Source organism: Xiphophorus couchianus, chromosome 21 (genome assembly GCF_001444195.1).
Source record: "Xiphophorus couchianus chromosome 21, X_couchianus-1.0, whole genome shotgun sequence".
In the NCBI taxonomy this organism is placed as follows: domain Eukaryota; kingdom Metazoa; phylum Chordata; class Actinopteri; order Cyprinodontiformes; family Poeciliidae; genus Xiphophorus; species Xiphophorus couchianus.
The window spans coordinates 21834001-21857749 of NC_040248.1; the positions used below are offsets into that span (position 1 = coordinate 21834001).

Below are 23749 nucleotides of genomic sequence, written 5' to 3' on the forward strand. Positions count from 1 at the left end.
GCATACAGATGGAATTAATAAAACATGCTCTGAGCGGCTCCATGCAAGGAGATATGTTCATGTTTAGACATTTATTATCATCATGTCATTGTTTATTTCCTCATATCTTACTGGTTCAGTTCATTCTTGCTGTTTGTGTTTTTGATTTGTTTCATTAAATTTGTGTTTCTTTCTGTTTACTGTTTCTATAGGTTTATTTCTCATTGTCTTTGCTTTTCTTCCCCCTCAGCTTGTTATTCTCCTCTCCCTCTCAGCTGTTAATCATTTGCCTCTACCTGCTCCCTTCCCCAGCTGCATCCACTCACCTGTAATTAGCTCTTCTGGTTCCTTTTGTCAGCGTTTAAGCTCTCTTTTATCTTTCTTCACTCACTAGATCCATCAGTCTGCTGCGCTCTTCCTGGTCTTTCATTTTGGTGCTCCTGTTATTCTTTTCATCTTGTGCAGGGTGTCCAAACTGCGGCATGAGGGCCATCCGTTGCCCCTTGGCTGTTTCTGTATGGCCAGGCTGAACAGTTGGGTGATGCAGATGAAGATGTTTTTTTTTCCTTTGATTAGAGCAAACTTGTTACTGACAATTAAAATTGAACATTTTTATTACAACACAAGGTATTTGTCTTTTAATAATCACACTTTTAGCTTTCTCTTTAGTTTCATAGTAAATGGAACCACGTTTCTCAACTGACTTTTAGTGAGAAACAAAATTTGGAGAACCCAAATCTACTCTGATGTAAATTATTAAACCTCCCTTGAGCTACAAAGCATTTTTAAAGAGCTGGTGAGCCAAATCCTGTTATTTCTCAGAATTGTTTCAATATTTTTCTATATTTCTTTTTCATCTGCGTTAGAATGAATTTTACAAACTGGACACATTTCTTTAGTAATGGGAAAAACTCTAGATTTTGAATGGACAATGATTTCAACTTTTCTTTATTACAAAAAGATTACTTGTTCAATTGAAATTGTTTGCCTAGCATGTTGTTGAGAAGTGGAAAAAAAACAAACTTTTTTGGGATTTTTAGATGTATTTTTTCTTTGGCCGGTGGATACTTTTGACTTTATTTTGGCCCACATGACAAAGTTTGGACATCACAGTCCTGTGTTGTTGTAGCATCATTGCAAGTTGCTTTTTAGTTTATTATTTAATATCCATCAGCAAACTTAATTCTTTATTTTATTTCTGACTTTAACTCCAACCGCATCACAAGCAGCGGAAGCTCAACCAACTTTCTGATTAATTCAGATAATTATTGAGCACTGATATAATGTGTGTAAAAAATGTCATCCCTTAATTCATTGAGTGATGAGTAAGAAAAAACAGTCAAATGACAGTGTCTTTATGAGAATGCAAATTTCACACTGTTGATTCCAGTATACACACATTATAGAAACAGTGACGACATACTGTATGCTTCAAAGCTGTCACCACCTGATATTTGACAAAATGGCCGTCATGTTCCTGGTTTGAACCTACATCTGTTTTAGAAGCACTAGATAAGAGAGACTTTAGCAATAAATAAAAACAAAACCCATAATTTCTCTTTCTGCGTCATTGTTTTTTTTAAATACAGTCTTTAAAAGGCCAAGAACAAAATACATCAGTCGCCTGTCTGAGTCCCACTTTTTTTGTCCATTCAGGTTCAACACAATCTGCTGTTTTTGTTCTCCACTTATGAAAGTTGGCAGCTTTAAGAATTTTTATGTGGATAGTGAAATGTAGCAGGAGCACATCAAGGATCTGTGGGGACCGTTACTCATGTGTGCAGACGGTGTGAACAAAAAAAAAAGCGTTACAACCTTGGATCCGTCCATTCTTTGAAAATAAACCATATTTCTTCTTTTCCTCCTCGTTTTCTCTCTCCTCCTCCATCCTTCCCTCCCTGCTTTTCTCTTTTCCTGACTAAATAAGGCAGTTGGAAGGAGGGGAAGTTGTCCAGCCGGCTCCCGCTGGTTTTTCGCCGCTCGCTGTAACAGGATCACCGACTGATGCATTTTTAATACGCACCAAAATGTCACACTTTGATGGATGGTCTTTCTGCCTGGCAGCAGTTCGTCACGTCCCGCCAGTCCTTCCGAGTCCGATCACAGGAGTGAAAACGGGACAAACAAAAGCAATAGACTAAGATACGGTCTGTGTGGGAGTTAACATCTCAGTCAGATTCAGGATGCACTGAAGGGACAGCAGAACCGTTTCATTCTGTCAATGCGCCTCATCTAAACGCACAGCAATAATTTCCCACTTTACTTGAACGCATCATCTCCAGCGTGACGGAAGGGGGGAACCCCGGCGGTGTGACGTAGCTCAGCAGGCTGAGTGGTGAATCCCCGTCCAGCCCCAGATGAAAGCAGGTGAAAGCCGCGCCGCACAAAACCCGCAATAAAACCACAAAAAAAAAAAAAAAAAAAAAAATCTGGCGCAACGGAGAAGGAGACGCTTCGTTTTTGCGCAGGTGCTTTATCCTTTTCTCTCATTTTCGTGAACGATAAAAACCTTTTTGTTGTTTTTTTCCCTCTACATTTGAGAGCATGCATGGCACAGAGCGGAGCAGGGCAGTACAATAGAGGGGAGAAACCGGGGAGGTGGCCTGTGCGTAAACTGCACTTTTTGCGGCTTTAAGAATGAAGGCAGGTGACGCTGCGGAACACCTGGTAACGTCAGGCGTCCGTCTCCAACCTGCTGCTGCAGGTGGAGGAGGAGGAATCCGTCCTATCTGATCTGCCTGGCAGCTGCGCCAACCCGGGCCTTCAGTCCCACCTGAGCGGGCTTCAGATCCGGCCTCTTTCATAGAATTTTCTATCATTCCAAAGCTGCATAATGACACGCGAAGGAGGTTATTTTTAAACCATTCAAATGAATTCCTGTTGTGTTGTTTTGGGGCCTAAGATGTTATCAGGACAGGTGAGCGCGCGCGTGGCTTCCCGTCCATCACCATAGGTGTGTGGTGGCTCCGCTCCGATGCGCAAAGGGTTAAAAAAAGAGGCGCAGCTATAGACACCAGGGGAGTTGAAGTCATCCGGCAGCGCGCACAGCGAGGAGGAGGAGAGATCCACTGAACACCTTCTAAAACACACACACACACACACACACACACACACACACACCCCTATATATATAGCCTATATACACACACAGACACACACACACACATGCAGGACGATTCAAGCTGTCGACCTGCGCGCAGCTGTTTTCCTTTAATGATCACTCCGCTCTTCCCCCCCCTCTGCTGCCAAACACCAGGAGCTTCAGAGGTAAAACAAAGAGAAGAAAGAGGAGGTGGAGTGAGTGAGGGAGGGAGTGAGAAATAAATAGAAACGCGCAGCCCAGCGCCTCCAACTATGGCTCCAACGGTGATCATCAGAGAACTCGCCCAGTCCGCCTCCAAGCAGCGGGCTGACGCGCAGGATGAGCGCCGCGCTGCGCTCCTCCGGGTGTGAGAGAAGCATCGGCGGACCAGAGACGGACAGCCGCCCCGCTCCCGGCCTGGAGGCTGGAAGCCGCTCGATCCTCCGCGCGTTACAGCGCGCCTTCTTTCCAGAACTCTCAGATTTTTTTTAAATTATATATATATACATATATATATTTATTTTTTTTACTCCCAAAACATTCAGGAGTCAGAGCCCACCTGAACACCCGGGAAACTTTGCCTCCCTTCTCCTCCCATCCAGATCGGCTGCCAGTGTGGAGGGGAGCGCAGTGAGCATCGCGCGCTCAGCGGGGCTTGAAGAGCCAAACTCGGTGTGATCTTATCCAAAGAACCCGGAAAGTCTTTAAAAGTCCCGGCGGCCACCGCTGCGAAGATGCCGGTCCGGAGGGGCCATGTGGCCCCGCAGAACACCTTCCTGGATACTATCATCAGGAAATTTGACAGTCAAAGTAAGAGCAGAGTTTATGTTTCCTTCTTCTTTTTATTCCTTCACGAAAACACAGAGCTAATAATTGATTTGTTTCAACATGCTGTTGTCTGATAGCGGCTCTGATGAGGCTCCACTGGAGAGAAATCACTGATGAATATAAAGATTGATATTAACGTGTTAAAAAAGTGTTAAACAACATAAAAATCACTTTTCCTTTAGAGCTGATAACTATTTAAAATGATTGTAGCGCAAATACATTTAATTAATAGTAAATAAAGTAAGTGAATTCATAAATAAGATCAGAAAAATCCTGATTTTTATATGTAAAACGGTTTTCACAATAACTGCACCTTGAATTCCAAACAGATCTATTCAGCTGATGTGTTGATCAGGTTCCTTTTGCTGTTCAATGACTGATAGAGCCTCATGTTGAGCTCTTTCCCCACAGCCAACTTTACAATGGATTAAAACAGGTGTGTGTGTGTGGAGGGGGGGTGCTCGTGTGTGTGTGTCCGTCTGAGCTTAAGCAGAAATCCTCTGGGTGCATGGCTGCTTCTCTTCAGCCCTCTGGACCCTTGTTGTCTCGTGTTTACTTGATCCCAGTAGTTTATGTTCGGCTTCTCTGGATGAAAAGCTCATTTCCGGTAACTGATTTATTCCAGCTCACTTGGTAAACTTTATTGCTTTCAGTTTTCCGCCCTGACGCGTTGAAGTCATCTGGACTGCCTGCGGGTTTCCCTTCCTCAACATTCCCACTTTGCTCCACAGTTTTAGCTGCAGCTCATGTAAAGCATCAGTTGAGTAACTGTCTTTGTTGTGCTGCTTAATAATCTTTTCTATTGTGGCAACATACAGTATATGTGACCTTGTTTAGAGCCTCAGTTTGTTTCAATCAGCCAACTTTTAACTGCAGATTCGTCTGCAAATTTGGATTTGTTCATGGAAATGTTTCAGAATGACATGTTGCATATATTTCCCTGCACTCGTTATTAAAAAACCCCAAACTTTCTACTGCTTAGTTTAATCTTTTTTGTGGTTCTTGGACTGATAAAAATAAACTTTTAGAATATTAAATTCATGTAATTTTTAACAGAGTTAAAAAGACAGAAGACACTTAAAGAACTTATTTCAATTTCAACCTAATTTTACTGACTTTGATAAATTATTTATATTTACTTACTTTAAAATTTGGTACTGTGTTGCTTTGACTCTCTTGCAATAACTAATATGTTAAAAACAAGTAAAGCACTTTTAAAATGCTTATGAGACACTATGACAACAAAATTCAATTTAAGGCTAAAGTTATCAAATAAATAGTTTGCAACTGGAATACTTTAATACTTAATGAGTAATATTCTTCTCTCAGGTTCCATTATTCTTTCATTGCAGATCACAGATCAGTTTGACTGGATGGAGCCGCTTGTCCAACATTCATCTCAACAGTTTTTTATCAGGGCAAAATGAAAAGCAAGAAACATCTTGAATTGGCTCAGCAAGGTTGCCTTTATTGTGAATTTTCTTGAATTTACTTAGGGTCAAAATTACACATAATTGCTGAATATACAGTATATACATTCCACCGTCGTATATTTGGGTAAATGTCCCCAAGTTGCCAAGACATTTATTGTGTTCCAGAATCGAGATTTGATGTGTCTGAGATCATCGTTCTGTAGGAACATCCATCTGGATCTTATGATATGAAGTTGAAATTCTCTCTCCATTGTTCCAACCAATAGAATCAATGACTAATTTTTACTGGTGGCAAAACATCCCCACATCATGACGCTACCACTACCATGTTTGATAGCAGAAACATGGCTTTTAGGTTTGACTGCTGTCCAAACAGCTCAATATTTATTGCACTGACTTTGACTAGTCCACATCAGCACATTTGACCTTAAAGAGTTGATTTTACTTTCTTTTCACATTGATAAGGTTTCTCAATTAGATAAAGTGACACTGGTGTTTCCAGCATTATTTTTTTTACCCTGATGGTCACTGTTTGGGTCAGGTGGCTGAAACCTTAAAAAAGTTTGGTTTTCCATTGGGACAGCAGCAGGCAAACGTTAAACTCTTGGAGTGAGGCGCAGCTCCTCAGAGCTGCTGCAGCTTCCAAGCTTCTGAGCCTCTGAGCTTCTGTTCCCCCCTTCAGACTAGCCAGCAGCAATTAGCAAACACCTGGTGGAACTTTGCATCAGCTGAGCTCTTTGTAGGAGCTACTTGACAATAGAAAGCTGTTAAAAAACGCCGCTAAAGGGCTAATAGAGGAGCCATGTTGTGATCACTTCCTGAAGGTGGAGTTTCAGAAAGAGCAGGAGTTTCTTAAAGAGACAGTGGCCCAATTTTAAGGCATTAAATTCTGAAGTTACATTTCTTTTCAGTGATATTTGATGTATAAGGCATTTTTATAACAACAGAAGGTAGCATATTTGCTTGATAGCATAATTTCATCGCACAATGTGTCTGGAAGGTGCACATTTTAAAATGTTATTAATTTAAAAGATCTAAATTAATAGAAAATTCATGTAACAATGAATGCATAAAACACTATTGCTGCGTATGCCTGAGAAAGACAAAGAATATGGTGATTTAATTTTATTTACAGTATTTGAGCTGAGAAATTACACAAAAATATAACACTTTGATATTTTGTTTTGTCTTAGTTTAATGCTTATGTAAAAAAAACGCAAAGGAAAATTGTTGAATGAGTCCAAATATCCTAGGAAGCCATTTTTCAGACAGTATTCAGATGATGATGTTCAGTATTTAGTATCAGTTTTGACCCGAAGCTGCGGCTGCGTGTCATGTTACTGTCTTTACTGATAGTTAAAGAAGCAATCTGCTGAACATTAAAATGCTACCGGGCACAGATTCAATAATTTCTGCCTCATTAATTCGATGAAACGCGTTTAAGTAAAAGACTTTTTTTTTTTTTTTTTACTTTTTTTGTTTTCTTTGCCTTGACAAAAAGATCTGTAAGCTCCAATTGGAGACAATCAGGATTGGGGGAAGCTGTTTTTCCAAGCTGCTTACTTTGCAGAAAGTCCCTGGAGGTGTGGAGTTAAAGGTCATCTCCGTTTCGGCGTGCACAGGTGTCGCCCCTCCTCACGTTCCTGTGGCGTGGATGCAAATCATTCATGTTGTTTCCATCTCTGGACGTGTGAGGGGACTGTGAACGTGCCGGAGCGGGCCCCAAAGGCACGATTCCTCCATTAGCTCAGCTCATGCAGAAGATGAGGTCAATGAGGGCGGCGGCGTGAGGGAGGAGAAAGTCAAGCGTGCACATCAATAAAAGCACATCTAAAACAAGTTTTCATGGCCAGGGTCAACGGTGTCAGGGTCTTTGGATTAAATGTGCGTGATTTGACTGGGACATCTCTAGAAGGAGCCTCTTTTGTGACTGTGGTTGTACTTTAGCAGCTCAGTGGTTGAGCTGTTTAGATTCGGGAGCAATAAGGTGACGTCTCCCTGCGTTAATCAAAGACTCGGCTGCCGAAAAGCTTTCAACAAGGCGTCACAAGTGTCGAGTGTTCCTTCAGAGCTGCTGCACGAGTGCAGTCAAGTTGAATAATTCACATTAATCCTGCTGTGTTAATATTTCCTTCATACTGAGCGTGGATAACTCTGTAAAGGTGAACATTTTCTGCTGCTCACCGGAACACTGCGGAGCCACTGAACTGTGATCAGATTTTCAGCAAGAAGGTTTCTCTGTAACAGGTTATTGCTTATTGAGAGCGCCACATTTAATACATCCTGGCCCCAGAAAGAATATTTTGGGGAAAAATAGACAAAACTAGTCGATGTGACTTGAGGCAAGTTATGACACCCCAGTCAGTATCCCAGGTCTAGTCTGGTCATTGCCTTCTTGCTCCATTCAACCTAATTTTAGCCTCCCTTCATTGCTCTGTTTATGATTTTTCCCATTGGCTTGAATTCCTCCTGTAGATTTTCTACCAGGCCAATCAGCAGCCAGAAGGAGAAGTTGTGAATGATGACACAGATTTTCTGCGCTGCTTTAGAGTTGTTGTCTGCTTGTAGTTTTAACAATGGCAGTGGAGGAAATGAACAAAGCCGTTCGGTCCGTGTTGGCCACGCCTCCAAATATGGAATTAACATTAACAGTCGCTTTGTTCTGATTGGCTCTTCTCTCTTCGCAGTGGAGGATGGTTGTTTACAGTGCGGGTGACTTCTGATTAGCTTCATAGCGTTGAGTTGAACTAGCACATTAAATACGTCACAGACAAACATTAGCGATTGGGGAAAGTTTAAAACTTCAACATAGTCCACTCCTCCAGGAAGCAATCGTTTCTCACTAGTCAAGACCCTCTGTATGAAGAGAAGTGTAGAACAATTTTCTGGTTTTCACCAGCCTAGCCCCGGTCGTCACTGTTGCCTAAATGTCACCTCAATGTCCTTCGTTCAGGGCTTGACCCACAGCAGGCAACATCACTCTCTCCCCATTCAGTTCCTAACTAACTTGTGTGATGAGGCGACCATCGCTTGCCGTTGCTCCATGGGTCAAATCTCTATGAAGAGATTTGAATAGACATATCTGGGTATTCAAATCTCTTCACAGTGTCAAGGTGGAGGTCCTTCAATTCTGAGGTCATTGTTCTCAACCACAAAAAGATGGACTGTTCTATCAACAGGCAATGTCTGAGAAGGTCAAGTATTTAGTTGCTCATGAGTTATGGCAGAATGGAGTGAAACACCAACAGGCTTCATCTGCTGTAGTGCAGGTGTTAGCTTTGTAACGGACAAAGAACTGAGCCATGGAGACTAGAAGAAGACATAAACTAACCTGGCTAGAAATTACTTAAATGACATTTAAAACTAGATTAAAATCTGCTGCCAAAATTATCACGTCATTTTGTGTAACCTTCTCAAGGAAAATATTTTCATCACTCAAACCATAGCTTAATGTTACTTAAAGGTCCAGTGGAGTTTTTCATTATTTCCAAATGAGACAAAAAAAAAAAAAGTAACTTAAATGTCAAGTTTTTAATTAGAGCATGCTTAGAGTGTAAAGCCGGCCGAGTGTTTTAACAGGAGGCTGTGCTGCTGAACGTGTGCCGATTCAATTCCTCTCAGGAAGAGATGTACGATGGACTTTAAAGGTCCTTTTTCTCAGTGATCACTCACTTTCCAGGCAGATGGCTCATCGAGGAGCAATGAGCTGCACAGAAATAAACAAGAAGAACAACTATCCCCTGGTCTGAATCGTATCTATTTCTAACTAAAAGAAAAAAAAAAATGTCTGGAAGTAGAGCTTCCAGACTGAAGCTTATTTATTGATTCCCATATCAATGTTGTGGATCTAGTCATGGTTCAGGTAACAAGACTTTCCAACAAATGTATTTTTAATGCATTACACTACAGCCTCTACATGTTGGACTATGTGTTGATGTTGTGGTGAAGTCTGTCGGCGCACACAGAGAGACGCTCACTGCTTTAACCATAAGCCTCTACAGATGTCTCTGTGTAGATCGTACGCTTAAGGTTGATTGGTAAAATTGATTGGCAACCAGTTAAATTGATTTTGGGAGTGTTGTTAGTGTGTCTTTTTGTCGGCTCTGTGATGAGTTGGTCAACCTGCCACCATATTTCCTTTATCGAATGGATTCCACCCCCACTGAGACCCTCGATGTGAAAGGGGAGCACAGGAAATGAGGAAGTGCCTCTTTAGAGGAAAAATGATCGTGGCAATAACAAAAACCCACAGCACATCACCAACTAAAAAGTTAATGTGATAGTTCAGAAAACATCTGTGGTCCAAACGGTCATGTAGCATTTATCCAACTTTTACAGCACTGATGTGAGACTTGTCATAATTCTGACGCGGTAAATCCGGACGAATGGACGTCTAAAAATAATAATAAAGAAATTATGAAAGAGGAATGTGTTGGTGAAGTGCATTACAACACAATTCCTGTGTTGGTTTTGACTTCACATCCAAACAGACTTCTTTACATAAGTTGCAGTCAACAGTTGTATTTCCATTACAAATGTGTGCAAAACGTTGTTAATATCACAATTTAAAAACACAATTTCGGAGTTGAGGTGTTGCACCCATTAAATAAGAAACGCAATTAAAATCACACATAATTAAGCTTGTTCATGTGATAAGTTATTAAAACCATGCAGTGCCATCATCCTCCCACTACTTCCTGTCATCTTCTTTGTGGTTTCCGCCAGTGGCAGCATCCAGCTGCCACAGTTGCGACAGATTCATGTGAGGCAAAAAAAAAGTTTTTATTGCAGTTTTGTGAACCAATTTTGATACACCCAAAAAAAAAAAAAAAAAGGAAACACCTCATCCTAGTGCCAAAACTTTCTATGGAAATATGAGCTTTTTAAAAACTGGCCTGTTTCCATTCAGCAAATTTATTTTAGAAATGTTAAATTGCGTAACAAAGTGACTCAGCAATTAATTCAATTCTACAATGTCAATTCAACAGGTTGAATTAATTAATACTTGTGATCTGCTCAATTCTCAACCCTATTTAAAATGTATGGACTAGGCTCTATGGTCCCTGGCAGGAAACTAACCAGCCAACTAGACTAGATGAGGCATAGTGTTTTTTCCTTTGGGGTGGATGAAGAACTCCTGCTGGAATACACAGATAAGAGTTTTTTTTTTTAGAGTATGTGTTTAAGTGGTGACAGGTTAGTGTGTGAATCTCTCTCATACTTCTCCTGCTTGTCGTTGTGTGATGACCACGGTGACGGTCCTCAGGCCCAACACGGCCCAAACACTCCTGATCAGATTTCATTGACTAACCTCCTGCTCCGCTGTGACCAGAGGCCAGGCTCTGTGTTGCTCCCTGGTGCTGCTGTATTCTGGGGCGTCGCTCGCCGAGGGTGTGCCATTTGTTTGAATGCGTGCTCATTTGAAAGCTTGACACAGAATGCATAATGCATGTGGGTTGTACGTGTTTACTTCTGGTAGTTTTCGGTTTGGTCCGGATTCTCCACGATGAAAACAACAATGGATGTAATTAGAGATCACTGTTTGAAAGCCAAAACTGGCTGGAGAAGAACAGGAATAGCCTTGCACGTTTCCAGCTCAGCATTGTATATGTTCTATAGACTGACCTGAGAGCGTCTCTGTTTACTGTCCACCGATCCTCTGTGCAGGTATCCCTCTCTGCTCACTGTACTGCAATCCTGAAGTCTGAAACCTATGCCACTCTATACTGATTAGGCCGTCTCTGTGCTGGATTTAGCGACTCGTCCGTCCTCAGGGGGGGAGATGCAAGGATCTTTCGGGGTTGTGTCTTGTTGCCTTGTTCGCTGCTCCTCAGAGAAAGCCTTTGCCCAATTACAAGCCTCGAAGTCACCTTCCTCGAGAGACGATGCTATCATTCTGCAGCTGAAGTGCAAATACTTTATCGCCATAGCAACTGCCCCGCTGCTTCTCCACCGACGCACCCGCCCACCCACCTGCGCACGCACACACACACGCAAACACACGCATACATTCACAGGAAACAGTAGGAAAAGGTAGAGGTGTAATGTTTCTTCGGCAGCTCCAGGTGATTTGACTTTCTTTAGAGATCCATCTCTGTATTGAATATTCTGCAAACCCGTGTCCCTGGGCTGCAGCTGAGCGACCTTTTTCACAGCGCAAATATTGGCCTGTCACTGCTGGGGATGCATAGGTGAAGCAAATTTAGTTAACAATGGCTCAGCTCCATTAAAAAACACCCATTAACCACGACAGTGAGCAAGACTTTTAAAGTCTGGTTCAGCTGCTGCACTGACAGACAAAGTTAAACAGAAAGAGCCACGTACATGGAGTCTGATTTGAAAAAGTAATCATGGTGGCTGGAATGACGTACATCTTGTTGATGTTGTTTAGTTCTTGAAAAGTTAATCCAGCTCATCTAAACTCAGATTTTAGTTCTTTCTTGAAAGGAAGTATTCATAATTCTCCAGCTTGGTAGTGATTATGCTGTGAAATTATGAATACAAGACTATGGATGGGGGTGATGGTGGTAGGAGTTTCCCTGCACCCAGTGGGTTGCCGGTTTGATTCCCTCTGTCGTTGTCCTTCACCCGATCTGGCACGACCATCTCAGGAAGACTGTGCTGTTTATCAAAATATACAATCGTTTGCAAAACTGATGCAGAAGTATAACTTTAAAAGATGCTCAACATTCTTCATTTTATTTAATTATTTTTGTGTCGGAGTTCTTTTGAAAATACTACTAAATTCTCCTAATATTGTGGCTCAATGTTGTATGATTTTATTCTCAAATTATTATGACTATTTCTTGTAATATCATGACTGTTCTTGAAATTATTATTATTTATTGATTTTATCTATTTATTTATTTTTGGTCGGGTCCAAATATTCCATTATACCAATTCACTGATGATGGCAGTGACATGTTTTTCGGTACGCAGCACCCTGTTGTTCTTATTGTTTGTTTATTTCAAAAGGGACAATAGACATAATATCACACTAATCCATAAAGGCTAGTTCCTCAAAGTACAATCAATAGAAATACAATATATTCCAGTGCAATACAATCTTCTTCCAAAAAAGGAGAATAATCGTAAAAATGAACAAATAGCATTTTTTAAAATCTGAAACATACATATCAAGTTACAAATTTACAAAGTATGAAAAGTTGTATCTCCTACACCCACTACTGTCTGGTTTAAACTGATGGCAGAGAGCAGATGAATAGAAAACCTGCACTGATTGTTAGAAATCTTAATTTTGCTGTCATCACTCCAGTAGAGGACTCATGGTGATGAGTTGATCTAGAATCCAAGGTACGAAGTACAAAGAATGTCAGTTTTTGTCTTTCCAGAGACGTTTGAATTGTGATTGAGATCCTGGAGACCATTGGCTGGTTACTGAGCACAACAAGAGAATCCCATTGGTTTCCCATCTTGCAGTTTGAACAAGATCTGAATTCTAATGTTTCAGGGGGGAAAAAACTAACATCAACAGAGAACACCATGATAAGCCTATTGGTGTACGGACTCAATCAATTTATCATAATTTCATCATTTCCTCTGCCGCTCAGACAGGCAATCCTCCACTTGTTGGAGGCTGGTTCATACATTAATCGGACAAGAGCCCTGATGTTCACAGTGGTGAGATAAAAATCCTCTCTTTGCTTCTGGAACTGCTGCCCAGTGCCTGCAGATGCTCCACACATCCACAGCAACATACGGTTTGCATGTATGGATGAGGTTCTGATGAGGCACTAGAGGTTTAACAACTCTGACACAGACCAAATTATCACAACATGACCATCCCACAAGTCAAATGATAGAGCAAAAGCTTTGGCCGAAAGACGTCAGAAGTAGCATCGCACTACTGTGGAGTGAACTCCGGTAAGATGGTCCAGTCTGGTGGTTAGCTTTATTTCTCCGCTCCATCTGTTTCATCCAGAGGGTGTAAACACAGTAATATAGCCACTCTGCTGCTGGAGTCAGGAGTGAGTCAGTGCCTCAAGATTGCACTTTGCTGGTGTGAAATCGGTTCCTCTCACCGCCTTTTCTTCTTCCCTCCTCTCCTGTTCATACACTCACGCCCACGCGTGCCATGGAAGGGCCACTCTGGAGAACATGCGCACCGTACCCGAGCACGCTGGTGTACTTGTAAACTCATGGAGCTTGTAAACACTCTCTGGCTGCTCTTTGTCTCATCTGACAACATGCTTTCTGTCTGCCTCTCATCTCCCACTTCTCCGTGCTCCCAGAGCCCAGCAGATGCCTACCGAGCCGCCATGCCAGGCTGCCTTCTGAGTTTCCGTTGGCATGAACGGAGGCAGGGTAAGGCGTGAGTTAGCGCTTCTGTAACCAAGAAAGAGAAGAATATTTCCTTATTCTAAAACGACAACAAAACAAAAAAGTCAACCAGCATATTTTTCTCTTTCTGTCGTCAGCTCATTAAATTGGAGTTCAGATGTACATAGACACGTCAGGATTCATTGCACTGAAACGAGCTTTAAATTGAACAAATGTTTCTTTGCCAGCCTAACATTGGGCAGCTTTCTTGAGCCTTCTGGCTGGCAGCCATTGTCGGCTCGAAGCTTTTTCTATCTTTATAACTTCTATTCTCCAAAGAGACAATCTATAGACCATACGGTGGCAGAAAAAAACTTTGATCTCCAAAGAAGTTTTTAAGGAACTTTCTGCTGTAATTTGAAGGAGAAGAAAATGAGCACCATGTAACTGTTGGGGAACCCTAGAGACTCATTTAGGGTTAAGGTTTAGACCCTCAGCAAGCTTGTTAGAGCCATTTCTTGTTATCAGAGATCTGGCAGATTGTTGGAAAGAGACCAAGTGACTCTTGGTCTCCATAATTGGCAATTCAGCCCCACTGAGCGACTGCTTTGGAACCAGGTGCTTTGCTGATATACTTAATACTTAAAAAGCAATTTTATCTATTTCTCATTTGTATAGTTATGTAATTTTCAAGTCATTCATTTATTAAACTAGAACAGAAAGCAGTTATCAATGGGTTCCTAGTCTGACCAAGAGAGTCCAACTTACAGTACAGACCAAAAGTTTGGACACACCTTCTAATTCAATGGGTTTTCTTTATTTTCATGACTATTGATAAGGCAAGAAATCCCACTTATTAACCTGACAGGGCAGGTTGACCTATGAAGTGAAAACCATTTCAGGTGACGACCTCTTGAAGCTCATCAAGAAAATGCAGAGTGTGTGCAAAGCAGTAATCACAGCTAAAGGTTGCTACTTTGAAGAAACCAGAATATAAGGGCTATTTTCAGTTGTTTTGCACTTTTTTGTTTAGTTCATATTTCCACATGTGTTATTCATAGTTTTGATGCCTTCAGTGAGAATCTACAATGACAATAGTCATGAAAATAAAGGAAACTCATTGAATTAAAAGTTGTGTCCAAACGTTTGGTCTGTACTGTATGGTTTAGGAATTATTAGCCAAAACACATTTTCCTTTCCAATAGCTCCCTCTAGGTATGGAGGGGTATACATTTTTTATTTATTGTTTTATTGTTGTCAAAGTAGCTGTCAAGTTTCTCTACTGAATTTCAATGTCAGATTTTTTCCAGCATTTCCTGGTTCTTTTGCCAAAACCCTTTAGTGGAGAATGATAATAATGATAAAAGTTTAATGTCCAAACAATTACAATAGTGTTCCCTGCTCTGCTGGAGCAGACAAACAGATCTTGCACTGCCTCTTCTGCCCTCTCCATAGGCTTGGAACCCTAATTGGCAAGGCCAGAAAGATTTTTTTTTTGTTTTTTGGTTAAAAGATTACTAAACATCTGAGAAAGGCCAAGGGGAAAATCTGGGTAACTGAAAACATAAAATTATAGGTACAAACTAAACTGTTTAGGAATTTTGATTAGAGACATCACAAGATCTTGTCATATTAGTACAACAGCATTTCTCATCTCTAGCCATTTCCAGGTCATCTGTAAGGTCCCGACATAGAATAGAGAGCTTTGCTCTGTCCACTAGTAGAATTGAAAGAGTTAATATGGGCTTGCAAACCCAGCTGCATGACCCGACGTCACAAATCGACTCCGCAATTCAGCTTACAGGTTTGTATGGCGATCACTGAGGGACTATGATCTAAAATGAAACATAAATGAAGTCTCTTTGAGGATCTTCCATCTGCTGTCAGCCATGCTTCATCAGGTTAATAAAGTGTAAGCTGTTTTTATTTACCTCTGTTATGAAGCTGAGTGAGTACATGTGTGATGAAGTAAGAAACTGGTTCTTGAGTTGCCATCTCGTTTTGACAGAAGCGATCAGTGCAGACTTCTCGGTGGTTCTAGCCAACAACACATCTCAGACTCTCAAGGAGCTTCCAGAACATTTACACCATTTACTGCATGTTGCAGCAGTTTGGGAGGAAAGAGTGACAGACACAATATGATTGATTTGGGAACACTGTGAGAACATTGCCACTGACTGGTGGTTACCTGCTAATGAAGGCAACTGCTTCCATGTTCTCTGTCAAAGTTCATCTAAAGGGCTATTTCACAGTTTTTTTTTATGATTCTAGTCTGCATTTGACTTTCCTTTTGGAATATTCTATACTGATTTGACATTAGTCATAAATAGCAACTTAACTCCAACATAAATACTCGTCTAACCTGAGCAGCAATATTCTACACCCATCACAGCATCTTCAAACCACAGCTTACTAGTGATCCACCGGTGGTGGTGTTTGGTTTTTCATTTGTGTTTGTTTTCTGATTGTTTTTTTTAGTCCCTTCTGGGTTTTCCTCATCAGTTCATATCTCTATGTTGTATTATGGTTAGGTCACGTCTACTCTCACCATATAAACTTCCTTGTTTTTACCGTTCTTATGGCACTGCTCTGCTCATCCCACAGATTATATGTTTCCATGATCTTATTGAACACACTACTCTCTTAGTGTTTGGAGACAAGAACCACAATGTATTAAAAAAAAAAAAAAAAAAAAAAAAAAAGGCTGAAGATACCTTGTGGATACCTTGTTCTCCAGGACACCAAAGCTTTATACAACTCCAAATTTAACAAGAGCTAACCCAAAGGTCTTTAATGTAGCTCACACTGGGCTGAGACGGTATGATCATCTAATAAACGCGAGGACATTTGCTTCAGAAGATCAGTGGGTGGAAGTCGGTCAGTGATTTGACTCAACATAAAGTCTTTAACAGAAAGAGGCCTCATCAGATTCTAATAAGACATTACTAAGAGCTTCTGATTCAGGGAGAATCATGATTGCTGTGGCAACCTTTCATTTACTGTAAGATAAAACTGAAACATGTAGACAAGTAAATGTGTGTGTGTGGGCGTGTGTGCGCGCGTGTGTGTGTATACATATATATATATATATATAAAATTCGATTCTCACCCACCGCGGGTGGTTCTTATCCTCTGAGCTCGGGTCCTCTACCAGAGGCCTGGGAGCTTGAGGGTTCTGCGCAGTATCTTGACTGTGCCAAGGACTGCACATTTCTGGACTGAGATGTCTGATGTTGTTCCTGGGATCTGTTGTAGCCATTGGTCCAGTTTGGGGGTGACTGCCCCGAGGGCCCCGATGACCACAGGCACCACTGTGGTCTTCACCTTCCAGGCCCTCTCCAGTTCCTCCCTGAGGCCCTGGTATTTCTCTAGTTTCTCGTGCTCCTTTTTCCTGATGTTGCAGTCGCTTGGTATTGCTACATCTACCACAACGGCTTTCCTCTGTTGTTTATCCACTACGACAATGTCTGGTTGGTTATATATATATATAGATAGATATTATAATCATTCATTAGTTGTTCACAACTACTGAAATGTTATTTTTGACATTTTTAATCAAGCTGCATCTGAAACGTTTATATGAGAGAGTTAACTATTCTTCAGAATTATATTCTTCTTCGTCTTTGCTGGACCTAACCTTTGTCCTTTTTGTACCTTCATTTGATCCCCTGCTGTTCCCATTCTCTGCCTCCACTGTGGCTGCTTTATTTTCAAACTTTTCATTTGAACGACAGAATTCAGACGTTGCACATCCACTATACAGCAAATATAAAAGCAGAAAAGCTTTAATAAAAATCTTTTGGTCTCCAAAGGAGAGGAGACTAAGCGCCATCACACCGTCACACTTCTGAACCCTGAAGCTGCAGCTGCTGAAATCTTTCTATGATGGATCGTTGATGTCATTATTTTAGTACATCAAGCCTAAACCTACAGTGCCTTGCAAAAATATCCATATGCTTTGAACTGTCTCTACATTTAGTGACACTACAGCTACACTCTCTTTACGTACAACTTTTTACTGGAGTCTTGTGTGATACGTTGACACGTAGTGGAGGCTGGTCTTAAAGTGGAAAGAATTTTTTTTTCTTTTTTTTTATGATGAAAACTCTGATCTCTGTAAGTAAACACCAGGGCAGCCATTTGCCTTCAGAGGTCCAAGTCCACCCATGTGTCATTTTCTTTCTGTCATATATGGAGTTTTTATGGAGGACTAAAGTGCAGAGACGTGTTCAGGGCAGAAGCTTTTAACGACAGAACCTCAAGATTCCAGGCTGGATATCATTGATGGTGTCCTAATAGCGTGATTGACTTCAGTCAATGAAGGTTGCCCCTGGTGTCAAATTAGACACGTTGCTCATTGAAACGTGAACCTGTGCTGGTGTGACCTTTGCCCTTCTGGATTATGTATTGTGTGAATGTGAATCTTATACTGCGTGTATACGATTCTCTATGATGGCAATCAAGCAGAATCATTCCTCTATTGGCAGTTCAAAGAAAGATGCAGACCAAATATGCTAGTGTTGTTATATCTTTCTTTCAACTGATGTGGTGCACTTTGATTTCTGATTAAGCTCATCAGCCTGAGCGCTCGGTCTACTGAGTAAAGCTGAGAGCATGCTAGTCCCATGTCATGAGAAATATGTCTAAAAAAAGCTGCCGATGACCCGACAGCACTTTCTACAAATGGGCCTTTGTGAAATTTGTCGTCTTAAACTCGAGAGCTGAATATTTGTGGCTGCGCAGTAGCTGGGGGAGTGGGTGGGGAGGGAGCTCCCAATTTGTTTGCTGCTAATGTCACGTGTTGATGCCCACTCAGTGAGAGTTTTATCTCCCGTCACATCATCCGTTTTTAATTGGCTGTTCCTTTGGAAGAAGAAAAAGACGAGCTGCGATGATGAAAGCATCAAACACTGCCTCTGTGCTCTGTTGATTCCATGTTAAGATTAACCAGAGAGGGAAGACTGAAGGCATCAGCAGCACGATGTCGGGTAACACTGAGGGACTGGAAGGCTGCTGGGTTGAATAGAAAAGAGAATAAGATCAGATTCTTTCTCAGATCAGAAGACAAGAAGATACAAAGATTTTAATTCCCAACAAAATCACAGAAGATCTTTGAGAATATCCTGCTAATGGGTTGTTTGCTTCTGAGTCTGGCTTTCTGCATTATGTCTTTTCTAGTCTCTAGGGTGTATAGTATTTAAAATGAGGCTCGCTATTCTATGCAGAACTATTCTGATAAACTTAAATGTTTTAGATCCATCAAGTCATCCATTATCTGTATCCACTTCTACTTAAAGGGTTGCTTTGGAAAGCCAGTGCCGATCTCCAGTGATCGTCTGACAAGAGGCAGGGCACGGCACCACAGAGATACACAACCAGTAACTAAAAACCTAATTATGTTTTCAGAGTGTGGAGGGAAGCTGGAGTACACAGAGAAAACCTGGATGATGGTAAAACCAAAGAAAACCAACCAGCTTTCTGGGAAAGACCCTAGCCCAAACTTTCAACCCGGGACCCATCACCGTCTAGCTCCATGTGTGAGATCATCAAACTATTTTTAATATCAAAGATAACCTAGATAAATAGGCTATCATAGTAAAAGTTTTCATCTCCAAACTTTGACTTGTCCACTCCAAAACCTTCCGTATATCTGAGCCATTCAGAGGTTGATTCGCTATTTCTCCTTGGATCTTCATCCTTGTGCATAACCCAGGTGTGTTTGTGCTGAAGTCCACCAGCTGATGGCCAGACATTTTCCTTTACCATTTTCTACTAGAGGGCAGAATTAATGTTTCCATCAATTACAACAAGTCGTCCAGCTGGTGAAGCAGCAATGCAGCCCGTAACATCACACTGTTAGGGGCTGCACTATCAGGTGTTTATACACCTGATAGTCCGGTAGACTCTGTTTGACTGGTGACCAAAGCTGCGACATTTGTTCCATTTTCAGCTGCTGCGGTTCGCCTTCGCACTGCACTGTGTCAAACAAACCAAACCCTTTGAAAAACCTATTTACCCCCTCGCCCTTCAGAACCTCTGAAGAAAATATCATGAGAACCTCTGAAGAAGGCACCGAGTGCAGCTTCCTTTGTCACAAAATGTGAACAGATATGGAGTGGCATCAGATTTGAACAGTTGAAGGATTTCTTGTCTCTAGTAAAAATGCTAGTGCTCGATTTGGGCCTTTGTTTTTGTTGTATTTTACGAGAATCCCTGCAGCCAGGCTGCTTCCTGCTTTTGGAGTGGTCTGTGATTCACTTGGCGTTCACATATACATTCGAACCGCACCAGAGTTCACTTCAACTGAACCGGGGTTTGTAGTCTGCATCATGATTCAATTGTGCATTCACTCCTCCCTAAATGAACCAAATTTTCTAGATAAACGAACTAAAGTTCAATTAAAGTGGACTAATCAAGACTGGTGTGAATGCAACTCTGACTATTGATTGTGGTAGGATTTTTTAAATTTTTTTTTTATTTTGTGAAATACTTCAGCTTCACAACACAAATCTTCCGAAATTTGACATCCGTCCTTGGTATTTTTCACATCTGTGCTAATCGTTTTGCTACATATTTATTGTCCAAAAGTCTCAAGCTCTGCATAGATCCATTCATATCCTGCTGCTGCATGCGCTGGCCTGGTGGCGACAAAATGAAGTAGCTCTCTGAAGGAGGAAATGCTCTTTTTTGTTGGAGACTCTTGAATATCCAGCCCTTTTTTATGGCAGACTTCATGGTGACACTGGAAAGTAATAATTGTGAGGATATCTGTCCCACTTTTACAGTCAGCTGTTGTTCAATTAGATTGATGGAGATAATTTGATAATTTTTCACGTCTTCACCTGAACTGGTCAGGACTGAACTGGTCAGGACTGAACTGGTCAGGACTGTACTGAAAGGACATTATCTGATTATATGATGCAAAACCTCCCACAGTATTTATCAGCCATTGAAGGACAATGAAGGAACAGCTCTAAAGGACAGTGAGTTGAAGTATGATTAAGATATAAGACGTTTGAGTTACGAAAAATGAATTTCCTCTGCAGGTAAAATGACTCCTATCACTGAGGTATAAAGTTTTCATGCTTCCAGAACAGTGAAGTCGGTGGAATCTCAGAAGTTTCTGGCATCTCCCCGTATTATCCTGTCAGTCTGCGCTCAGCCTGTGCCTCTATTTGTCACTGTTTTATCTCCAGACAGCTGCCGTTTTCTTCTCATCCCATCATCCATCAAAAGGCCTCCACTCAAACTTCATCACCTCCCTCATTTACTCTCACTTTTTCTCTTTCTCTACTGTATTCTGTGGCTCCCGTCACCCAGCTCCACAGTGAGGGCCCGGGAAAGGTATGGCTAATGGACTGGAGGCCCCACCAGTCCCCGAGCGTCCTGAGGATTAGACCTCATTTACATAAATCTGCATAACCTCGTTAAGGCAGAGGAAGACACTGTGCACACTGTAGCCTGGGACACTTCAGAGCGAAACGGCCCATTAAGGATTGCAGTGATTATGGGATTATCACTCTTAACGACTGTTGTGGACTGAACTGGTTTGTGTTCTCAGAACGGCACCCCGTTGCCTCACTGAGTCTCGAGCCTTGAGGAGGAAGACTTGTGATTGGAGCCAGCTGACCTTCAGATTGGTTTTGCAATGGATTTGTTCTCAGTTATTATCTTTTTCTGCAAGGACTCCTTCAACAAAGACACGGCAGAGACGATGGGTATTTAAGCATGTAATTAATAAGTGGAGAATAAATTAAGTTCTTTATGTGTACACATTATGACCAGTTTGGGAGGTTTAGGGTCTAATTGAATATTTGCAGCACATTTCACCGGCAAAGACGACATCACAAAGATGTGAGTTTAAAAATTTGTTGAAGGATAGACTGGACTGGGTGTGGCGATGGGCTGACGGGGTGTGTGTGTGTGTGTGTGGGGGGGGGGGGGGGGGGGGGCATTCTTCCGGAAACAGACTTTTCCAGAATTAATTTAGGGCCTCACACCTGTTGGGACCAAGAACAAAGAGTGGATAGTTGGCTTGGGCGACAAACTGAAAATAACAGACACCGAAATTTATGATGATCATCAACATCATTATGCCTGTCAGTATTTTCAGTGTTGAAGAAAAAGTAGGACAAAAAAACAGTCTTTTTTTTTTGGCTGTGTTTAGGTAGAGTAGGGCAGGAGGTCCCAGTCTTTTCTATGCCATGGTCTCCCAAAGAACATTGACCTCTGGACCTCGTCCTCTTTTGAAAAGCCACAGACAATGCTACAAAACATGTAAAGAGACATAAACTTATATATATATCATAAATGTGACGTTATTTATTGTGTTGAAGCATCTCATCTTGATTTTCATACATTTTTCAACACTGCCTTTTTATTTCCTCTTATTTGTTCTAAAAATACCTCTATTAATTGTTGTTAATTTAATATTATACTTCTCCTATATAACATAACATTTGGATTAAAAAAAATTTTTTTTGAATGTTATTATCTGACACCTCTGCACATCTAGAGGATTTCTTTTTTACACATTGCTATAACTTAGTCATCTGTACTAAGTTATAGTACAGATGACTATAACTTAGTCACCTGTTATAGGTTCAAAGGTTTTTATGGAAACAGACAGGATTTTGTAATGTAATGTAATTTGGACGATGCTGATTCACATGAGTTCTATTCCAATCCAGCAAAAAACAACAACAAAAAAAACAACAGCAGACTTTATGTCGATTTGAAAAAAAGAAACTAAACAATAACACATACTTCTTTGACATGTTGTGCATCAGAGGTCCCTGACTGTAATTTCTCAGGATAAAAATACAGCTAAGCTCTGCAGCCTTGGCGTCTTTGTTTTGCCGAAGCCTCAGCTCTCCAGACGAAGTGCGGCACGTCTCCCCTGATAAGGAGCTGACACAGAAAGCTACCTGCCAGCAGGTATTTTTGTCGCCACTCCACTGTGAAGTCACAGCAGCTGAAATTCATCATTTATAAAAGGGCTTTAAAAAAAACTTTTCTAAAATGCAACAGCCTGAGCGCAGAAACAAATATTGGACTGTCAGAATATGACAGGACTTCATTTTTTATTTTTATTTTTTCCCTCCCATCAGCAGTGAGATAATGATGACATCAGCACTTCTTCATAGTGTCCAGCCAGCTTCTCAGACAGAAGAAAATAATAACTACATCTCAGAATAACACTGCGTTGAGCTGACTTTATTTTCATTGTGCAGAAATGCAACACGTTATCAAAAGCTTAGGAAACCAGTGAGAGGATGAATGTAATACAGGGTAGTATCAGGGCAATTGTAGAAATTTGTATTGGCTTTCAGCTTGTATGACTTTTTGGATCTGTAAAAGCGTTTCAAAAGATGTGCATTTTCAGATCCATCCACTTTCTTACACCCTTGACCCTATATAGGGTCGAGTGCCTATCTCCAGCTAACGTTCCGGGTGAGAGGCGGGGTTCACTCTGGACAGGTCGCCAGTCTGTCGCAGGGCAGCACAGAGACAGACAGGACACGCACACCATACACACACACACACACATGCCCACTCACACCTAGGGAGAATTTAGAGAGACGAACTTACTTAACAATCATGTTTTTGGACTGTGGGAGGAAGCCGGAGTACCCAGAGAGAACCCACGCATGTACAGGGAGAACATTGACCTTCTTGCTGCAAGGCAGCAGTTCTACCAACTGCGCCACTGTGCAGCCCTGTCATTTTCAGATCATATACCCATTTTCATTTTTCAAAAGACAAAAGTCAAAATTAAAGATCATAGTGCTTTGGAGTATTCCTCCCATAGATTTCCTCGTTTTGTGCTTAATACATATTACCAGAACACAGATAACCTGAGTAAATTTGAAAACCCTTTGACTAGGCCACCCTGAAACCTTATTTGAGCCATGCAGAGGTAGAGTTTCGGGCTGTGGATCATTATGCTGCTGCAGTATATTTGACTTCAATCTGTCTCGTGTTATATTATCAGGACATAGTGACAGTTTTAAAAAGCATGTAAGAAACATATTTTTTATGAAAGTTACATACATATAATACACATATTTATCTTAATCCTACGTCTTACTTGGTTGAAAAGGTTCCTTTAAACAGATTTATTTGATTCTTTGGGTCTGTTAATAAC

The 23749-nt window shown here is 41.2% G+C and overlaps 1 protein-coding gene across 1 annotated transcript in view; it reads left to right on the forward strand.

The window, feature by feature from the left end:
• Nucleotides 1–3795: 3795 nt before the first annotated feature.
• kcnh2b (potassium voltage-gated channel, subfamily H (eag-related), member 2b) overlaps nt 3796–23749 on the forward strand; it is a 197827-nt gene continuing 177873 nt past the window's right edge. Inside the window, exon 1 of the mRNA XM_028005324.1 lies at nt 3796–3871. Within this exon, the coding sequence (XP_027861125.1) occupies nt 3796–3871 (76 nt within the window). The remainder of the gene's footprint in view (nt 3872–23749) is intronic.